Here is a 9,691-nt window from a genome sequence, read left to right as displayed (position 1 = left end):
CATGAACAATGCATGAGACCTGGGCTCCAAAATGCCAAATGCAGCACTCTACAAACGCTCAATCCAAACACATGCTAAGAGATGTTCTCTATTATACAACTTCTGCTTACACAACCCTATATATATTGAGTTCATATACGAAGAAGACGTGGAAAAAGTTCTTTAAAAGTATCACAGAAACTTCCTTTTTTGCCAAATCATTAAAATTTTATTTCAATAATGTATGAGGTTCGGAAACATTAATTGTTAGGCTGACAAAAGAAAGGCACAGAAGTTTTGTTTTGTTCTATTTAAGTTCCTTCTACGCACTTTCTCCGTATGATTCTGTTTAATTGGTAAACCGGTGACGATCTTGACTGACTAATAAAATACAAAATTGTTTCCTCCAATAAAGAAAACAAAGTTGACTTGACCGACAAAAATAGAGTCTTATTTACTCTTTACGTGTGGGTCATAGAACTTCACTAGCAAATTTTGGGAACTGCTCAGCACTTGCCTTCTTTGTTAATTGCATCTTCCTCACATTGTCATTATAAAAATCCTATCAGAATTCATCGTCAAACTCCCGCTAAGGCTGAGCTCCACAAGTTTCAGGCTTCACTGTAAGTAGATTCACTTCTCTCTCTTCTCTGATAGTATATGCACATGTGTAAAGTACTGTAATTTTGTATTGTTTGGTTTTATCATGCTGAAACAACAATCAAGCTTTTTTTTTTTTTAACGGTTGAGATCTGTGTCTCTTTCAAGGATGGATAGTAAAAGTTCATTTTTAACCTCAACCATTATATCTATCTTTTTCTTTTTTATTTTTATTTTATTTTTTTAACGATTGAGATCTATCTCTTTTAAGGACTGATAGTAAAAGTTCATTTTTAACCTCAACCATTATATCTATCTTTTTCTTTTTAATTTTTTTTACCATATATTTTTGTGCCACAACTATGCAGCAATTGTGATACCTCAAGCTATGAGTGGTAAAAAAATCTGTAAGAATTTTGTAAAAACGACGTAAAATTAATTATAGCATATTACATAAAATAATTGTGATAAATCGTTTGATTCTAGAATTTACTCCAATAAAAAATGAGGGTCTATTTTTTAAAATGAAAAAGGTAGAAAAATGAGGATTCTTTTGAAAATAAATGTGTCAATGGGGCCCATTTGAGAAGTATATGTGAAATTTATTATAAAAATTGTTGTATCATAGCATTGCTCTTCCTACCATCTCACGCATGATCATCTTAAAATAATCCTTACTAAATATTAATAAAAAAAAAATTCTTCTTAATAAAATATTCTTACTTTCAATAAACTTTTTTAAAAAGTTTCATAATCTTTAATTAATATAAGAATCTTATTGGTTTCTTGAACAGTCAATACATTTTATTTTTATTTTTTAACTTTTTCATTTCACATTCTAGCATGACCAAACGTTACATTTTAGAAATTCTGATACTATATATGTTAAACTATCAATTGTTTTGAAAGATTAAATTAAAAAAAAAAAAAAAATAGATTTAATCATATGCTTCCAAGTTTCAGCACTTCTCCACCTTAGATTGAGAATAACCAGTTTCTCAAAAAAAAAAAAAAAAAAGATTGAGAATAACCAGTTAATTGACAACATCCTAAATTTTATCTTTATTTGGACAAATTTTACCTTTGGAAAAAAGAAATTTGAGATGCTTATATAATTTTGTCTTTAAAAAAAAATTTAAGTAAAAGCTATGATTTATGGACTTTTTTTAAAATAAAGTCAACATCAAGGTCTCCTCTCATTATTTGTTAGCTGTCATGCATTCCACTTTTATAATTTACCATTTATATTAAATTGAGTGGTTGTAGTTGAAGTTGAAAGTTGGAGACCCACAAAGAGAATGGTGTTGGTGACAATGTGACATGGTTATTTGATTTATAAGTTAACCATACAAAATTTTGGTTTGGATTTACCCAAAAAAATAAATTTGGTTTGGTGTAAAAGAAATATGGGATTTGTAAAAAAAATAAATAAATAAATCGATTATACTGTGTAAAAAACTGACGAATTTTATTTTTAATATTAAGTTATTTTGATCAAATAATCATAATTTCTTTTAATTTTGTATTTTTATTTAAGGGATTTTCAGTCTTTTGCCTAGAAATTTAAAGTACGAAGTCAATCGATGGTTTCAATTCTCTAGTACTTTCACTACTTTGTGTGCAAGTTTTTGTTCGCATGTGCATCTAGCTCATAAATTTTGCCGCTAAAGTGAAAGAACAATATTAGTTCTCCCAATTAGGTAGCATGGTCTTGGGAGGTTGCACTTTAATGCAAATGAATAATGAAATTTCTATAATCTGTTTCGCATTTTTCAGGGATCAAAATTTGCACTTTGTGGTAAGATTTGTTACGTCTATACATAAAACAGAGGTCAATCTTTATTTTTGGACATTGCCTAGCTCGTTGAGAAGCATTAAGTATGAGCTTCCATGTGAATCGGCTACAGAATGGTGAAAGCTTTAGGTATGATTCATCATGCTTAGTTTATTCTTCTTTTCTTCCTTTTTATTTTCTTTTTCTACCTATAATCCTATGTGCAAACAATAGCATATATATATTTCTTTGTTGGCCAGTTCTGAATCTTCTGATCGATTATAATTTAGTTACAACTTTAATTTCTTTTATCAGTGTAAACATTTTTTTACACAAACTGAAAGACATTTTTTTTTCTTTCTTTAACGATTAGAAATGATCTTATTAACAACAAACAGAACAAGAAGCAGCAACTAATTACACAAAGCAGGCAATACTAAACAAGCAACATGAAGTAGATCACCCCACATCTATCAGTAGAATACATAAATAGCATAAGGTCCTGTTTAGAACAAAATTCTTAACATTCTTACACCAAAACAGATGATATCAAACATCAACTCCAAATGTTCTTCCTTTGCCTCAAAAAATTATCGCATTACGATCAAGCCAAATGTGATAAATAGTAGCACCAAGAGCCAGCTTGCATATATTCTTCTTAAAACTCTTCCCATTTAATTTCTTCAAAGCCCAATTTACTTTGCCAAAGTTTTAAGTCAGAAAAGAAGAAGAGAAGCACCTGCACATGAAGACTAATTAACAATAAAACGACAGTAGTGTGTATATATATATGTTAAAAACTACTGTAGTTTAGTTGTTTTAATTGTTCACACGTGTAAACCACGTGGCTCTATCACACTTGCGTTTAACCAACTTTAGCCGATAGTTTGGAAAGGAGGGAAAGTATGTTATAGAAGCAGTAACTTTTTCTTAGTGATAACAGAGGTGTATGTACAGATTCATTTAACCTGACTCCTCTAAAGGCATCTAGGGATAGAACATTCAAAATAAATGTGATCTCTGATTCTCTATACTCAATCAAACCCTCACAGAAAGAGCATATCAAGTCACCTTTATACCCTCAAGAAACAATGGTATGATGCCCCAAATTTGATTGGATAAGCGGAGGAGATTGTGATGCCCCAAATTGATGTTGTTTGGGTATATGTTGTGTGGGTCTGTGAAGAATGACACAATGCAAGGTTCTCAAGGACATAGATGCAAGGGGTTCTCATGAATGAGAGTCCAATGGTAGGATTTGTTCACAGCCCATAGAAAGATCTCAAATTCTACAACATATAGGGACACCACTTAACCCAAAAGTTTTTAAGCCCATGAGTTTAAGTCTAACCATGTTATATTAACCGCCCATTATTCTAGTTATTAATTAATGTGGGACTGCACATGTTTATACCCAACACTCAACACTCCATAAGAAAAAAATTGGACAAATTGCATAGTTACTGTCATTAAAATTCTACACTAATTTGTGAAGGAATTATGAACCAAAAACATTGAAACATATTTCTAAAGTATGTGATTTGCGGAAAACATAATAAAGTTATGATAAAGAAAAAAATGGAGTATTATTCTTTGCATGTAAGGAAATGTGGTGGAATCTTATTCTCAAATTATCAATTGACGGAGAGGCTGAGAAGTTTAGGCTGGCATTTTGGATTTGAAGGACCCGATGTTAAAAAAAATGGAAATAGAACAATGTCCTATTTGTTGATGGGGCCACTCATGTCATGAGATGCAAGTCAATTTCAACTATTAATCCAAAATTTAGAGGATTAAATTAATGATTTAACCAAGAAAAATATGTACAGCTTTGGTTCTGCAACTTCAATGGTGTTATATAGTGCCTATGACTTTTTTCTTCATTGTACGTTTTTCATGTTCTGCTCACAAGTCACAATATACATAGAAGTATCACACTATCACTAACTAATTTCAAGTTGCTATGTTTTTGTTCAGTAATGTGGGGCAATTCTTGCATTATGGATTTGAAATTGAAGGGCAACATTCCAGCACAGAGAGAAATCCTGACCCGCATCGCCGGTTCTCTCACGCGTGGAGTATAATATTTAGACTGTCGTGTGTGATTGCAGTGTCTTTAGATCCTCTGTTCTTTTATGTTCCTGTGATCAACGAAGAAAATAAGTGCATTGAGTTGGACAAGAAGTTGAGGACCTTAGCTCCTATATTACGAACTTTCACCGATATAATTTGCCTTTTAAATATTGCATTGCAATTTTATAATGGTTATATAGATGAAAACTCTAAAAATGCTACATTAATTAAAGATCCTTGGAAAATAGCAAGGAGGTATTTGTGGCCATACTTGGTAATAGACATTCTCGTTCTTCTTCCTATCCCACAGGTAAGGCAGAGCTTTTTCTCGTACCAATAATGATTGTTTTGTTTATACTAACATTGACCTTTACTATTAGATTCCATGCCTTGACTCTAAACTTTGCTGTAATCTGTACAGGTGGCAATTTTAATTCTTTTCCGAGAAGTGAGAGGTTCAAAAGCTTTGGGTATAAGAAAGTATTTGACTGCTGTTCTTCTCTTCCAATATGTGCCAAGAGTTATTCAAATCTACCTATCCTGGAAAGATCCTATGAGGAAAGCCAACAGATATGCTAAATTCCCCATATGGTTTAAAGCTGCATTCAATTTCTCGCTCTACATTATTGCCAGTCATGTAAGTTTGATTATGTCCTGATTTCTTATTTTTTTGGATAATTTGATAGTTGGGCTAGGGGTATTTTAGCACCGGATGTTTCAATTAGAAACAACATAATGTTGTTGTCACAATTGTCATTATCTGATTCATGAAAAAATAATTGATGTTCAATGCTGGCTGGTGTTTAATTTCAGGTCTTGGGAGCCCTTTGGTATTTGCTTTCTATTGAGCGAGAGACGGCCTGTTGGCTCATAGCCTGTCAAAAACAACCTGGATGTGTTGGTAGTTCTTTTAACTGTGATGATCAGAGTTTAGGAAATCGTACATTTCTAACAGACTCTTGCCCTATAAATACACCAAATACAACGGATATGCCCTTTGATTTTGGAATATTTCGTGACGCCCTTCAATCTGGTGTTGTGCACTCCAAAGATTTCCCACAAAAATTCTTTCGGTGTTTCTGGTGGGGCCTGAGAAATCTAAGGTTTGTTCATTTTAGACTCTACTATTTTCATATTGTCATTTCAGAATAGTTTTGAGGAAAATTATTACTTTACATGAACAGATATAGTATGCTCTTTATACACTTTACATGGTATTGTTCATGTAAACTAATAATTTTCATAGATTTTATTAAAAATTAACTAATTATATTCAATACATATATAGTATGATCTTCATAAAGAATATAAGTTTTTAGGACTTAGTGTTGTGTATAGTATAACTCGTCATACTTTCCTTTAAAAGTTACTGTGGCTTTTTAGTGGGTTTGTGATGTGCCTTTACAAAATTTTATTAGGAGAAATACATGAGTAAGAAAATATGAAAGGCTTGAGGAACTACTTACTCAAGGAGATTGAAGGACACACTCAACCTCTCTAGTGATATATATTGAGAGAGATTTGGTCAACTTCTTTTAACATTCTACTTTAAGGCAGAGTTCCCCTAAAAAAAACCTTTAATTCAAAGACTACTTATTTATTTTTAGTTTCTACTCACTTGAAAAAATCATATTCCATCATTGTATTCATATTTGTATGCTAATGTAGTATTCAAGATCAGGTTGAAGGATTAAGTTTTGCTCTTACGTACATAGAGAAACCATATGTCATTTTTATCAACATCAAGAGATAAAGATAATAAATAGGTTCTCTGGAGCATTTCATTCCATATCGGTCCATTTTAGTCCAATTAGGTTCACTTTGGTCCATTTCGTCCACTTTCTTCTACTTCGGTCCACTTTAGTCTAATTTTGTCCATTCGATTCAATTCAGTCCTCTATGGTCCACTTTTATCCATTTCGGTCTGTTCTTGTCATTTTGGTCTACTTTGTTCCATTTTTGTCCAATATGGTCCATTTGGTCCACTTCGATTCATTTCAGATAAGTTTAAATTCAAATAAAGTTGTTATCTTTTTATTCTTTGATTGTTACATGCGATCCTATTTTATTATAAATATAATATATAATGATTTAATGGCTATTACATAATATGACTAAGATAATTTAGTGTTTACAATTATACTTTTCATTTTGAATATTCTTCTCATTATATTTTATTTTATAAATTTGCTATTCTTTTTCATGATTATAAATTTCAAAAATCACGAGGGAAGGTATACTTTTAATTTTTGCCTTTTTTTTTTTTTTTTAAGAGATAGTTACTACTCATTATCACTCTCTAGACAATTTTGGATTTCATGTAATGAATATTAGATTTTCCCTAGACATATAGATTATCTTGAAGAAGAAGACTGGCATAATTTTGATATAACTTAAGCTCAATAATGGTCATACATATGATAATCTTCTCACTTTTGACCTATAATTTTGTTATTTCATCTTTAGAAAATGCTAGAGTTATAAACTATTTTACTACAATTTTCTTTTTCTTTTTTGGAAAAATTTACTCATACACCTAAGGTCCTAAACAGACTCAAACCCACGATCTCAACCACTAATTATCACCATTTTTTGTTTCCTTACCTAGAGCCCAAGTATAGATGTTTACATCCTGTCTTAACTTATTCTTTTCCACGGAAAGCTCATAATGAAATTTCTAGTTTATGCATAGTAGGTAAAAAAATTTCTTCTTTGATAGTATAGTTATAATTTCTAAGATTAGTATATCTCTAATATATTATAGTGCAACGTTTTTGCAGTTCTCTGGGTCAAAATCTCCAAACAAGTAACTATGTCTGGGAAAGCTGCTTTACAATTCTTATTTGTATCTTTGGATTGCTATTATTTTCATATTTCATTGGAAATTTGCAGGTTAGTCACAATTTTTTTTTTTTTTCTTTTTAAAGCTTAGGACTCCCAATTATACAAATATGAATTGAGACCTTTTCTTTACTGGTTGAAATACTGGGCTGTTACCACATATATTGTTAATGATTGGCAAATTAATTTTTTGTTAATGATAATTTTTTTTTAAAAAAATTCTGTTAATGATGATATTTTTATTCTCTTTTTGATGAAATGTTATTATCCTTTAATATATTTAGTTTTAAAGAGATTGTATGAACTAATCATATTTATGAGGAGTTGTTATTTTGTATTGTTAAATACACACACATATTGTTTGTGATTTGTTGGAATACTAAATATCTCAATATCTCATTCTAATCACAGGAATAGTTTTTGAAACTTAAATTAACTCTAAGGTCGGTATTAGATTAACTCTATCTTATGGCAATGAATTTGTCACAATGAGTCATTCTCAAAAAAATAAAAAATAAAATGTCACAGTGAACATAGTAACATACACACAAGTAAATATATACTTTTTTTTGTCAATCTGATATAAGATTTGACAAATTGAACTTACCGGTAGAAGTGGGGCACAGTTATACATGCAGTTGGAAACTGCAAGATCGGAAAAGAAAAGAAAGAAGATGAAGCAGGAAAGAGAGAAGAAGGAAGAGGAAGAAAGAATGAAGATGGAGGAGAAGTTGGAGATGGAGGAGAAAAAAAGAACAATAGGAATATGGATGTTCAAATACAGGCTTCCTAGAGAAATGAAAAAACAGATTATGCAGAACATAATACCCAGATTGGAAAGAAAAAAAGATGTTTGTGTGGAGAACCTGTTTTGTTATCTTCCTGAAGATATAAGCAATGCTGTAAAACGCTGCCTCTGCTTGGATCTACTAAAAAAAGTGAGTTCATTTAACTTGATCCCAAGTTCCCATATCTCTCTCTCTCTCTCTCTCTCTCTCTCTATATATATATATATATATATTTCCCTTTTTTATGCTAGTAGCTATTAGGTGTACTATATTCTGCCCTCAATTATGGTTTGATTTAAGGAATAATTTTTAAGGTACTCTTGAAGTACAGAGAATGGTGCTCTCTCCTCTCACATTCATGGTGAGGTTCACCATGAATACGAAAGGAAGAAGTACTGTTTCTTCGTACTGAAAAATTTTCCTATATACAAGACATCAATCAACCTTGATTCAAAGAAATAATCAAGATTATAACAACCCTTTCCAATGTAAATTGCAGTATTATATTGTGTATAGATAATACATTATAGATTTGCTCAGTGTGTTTGTAAATCTCCAAGCATTATTCATCTTGATTGTTTTTACCTTTGGGGTAGGTGCCAGTGCTTCAAAACATGGATGAACAATTATTGAAAAATATATGCGATTCTCTCAAGCCAGTCTACTACAAAGAGCGCAGCTACATTGTTCGGGAGGGAGATCCAATTGATGCAACGTTTTTCATTACAGATGGCATTGCATGGGCCTATACATCCAGTAATGGTGAAGCAAGTAGCTCCTCCTCACACGCTGAGCGTCTTGAAAAAGGTCACTTCTTTGGAGAAGAACTTCTTGAACTGGGTTTGTCTAAACTATCCAGACTCCCCCTATCTCCAAGAACCGTCAAAACTCATGGACCAATTGAAGCCTTTGCTCTAATGGATGAGGACTTGAAGAAAATAATCTCCAAGAACTGGATGCATGTAGCTAAAGAGCAATTGGAACCCTTTGCAGCTTATGTGGTACAAGCAGCCTGGCGCCGGCATCATGAAAATAAGAATCTTGAAAGGTCCTCCCATGGCGGCAGATAATTGCCGAGTTTAGGTACACAAGGCAATTGAACTGCTCGTTCAAGAGGTCCATGTATCATGCACGTTGTGTAAAGGAAATTCTCAACTGGATATCTTTTAATTAGTGATTGTAGGCTTGCTAGTTGTTTAGATTATTTGGGAAAATAAATCTCTCTTAGAATCTAGCAAGTGTTGATATAAGGATGATTTGCTTTTATTTAATTTCTTTGCTGAAAAATGAGGCTTGTATCTTCAACCTTGGTTTTATTAGAAACCAAGCAGAGCAGTAGAGTAAGTTAAGGTCAAAATGTAGTCAGAACAAAAAGTTTATGCTTTTCCTATATGCTTCACTTCTTGAAAAAGATTACACAATTTGTTACAAGAATTATTTGGGCAAGATTATAGGTAAGCCGAGAGATATACTAGTAAGAGTTCAAGTAGTTATTTCTTTAAGGGTATATTCTTGCGACTAGTACCTACATATATATTAAATTACGGACCCCACTTAGTCACATGTATAGCTCAAATCAAATTTGTACCTACGTATGAAAGTAGTTACAATTGGAGCTTCCATAATGATTGACGTT

General features: G+C 31.8%; 1 protein-coding gene across 1 annotated transcript; it reads left to right on the top strand.

Annotated features, from left to right (window-relative positions):
• Positions 1-466: 466 nt before the first annotated feature.
• LOC112023541 (cyclic nucleotide-gated ion channel 1) lies at positions 467-9,466 on the top strand. The gene is made up of 8 exons (XM_024056152.2): positions 467-602; positions 2,356-2,503; positions 4,331-4,736; positions 4,848-5,063; positions 5,240-5,529; positions 7,207-7,318; positions 7,894-8,205; positions 8,652-9,466. Exons 2-8 carry the CDS (start codon positions 2,460-2,462, stop codon positions 9,123-9,125), a joined length of 1,854 nt encoding a protein of 617 aa, XP_023911920.2. The 5' UTR covers positions 467-602; positions 2,356-2,459; the 3' UTR covers positions 9,126-9,466.
• The last annotated feature ends 225 nt before the right edge of the window (positions 9,467-9,691 follow it).

Source organism: Quercus suber, unplaced genomic scaffold (genome assembly GCF_002906115.3).
Source record: "Quercus suber isolate HL8 unplaced genomic scaffold, Cork oak 2.0 scaffold_182, whole genome shotgun sequence".
Lineage (NCBI taxonomy): Eukaryota > Viridiplantae > Streptophyta > Magnoliopsida > Fagales > Fagaceae > Quercus > Quercus suber.
This window is presented reverse-complemented; position numbering and strand designations above follow the sequence as displayed.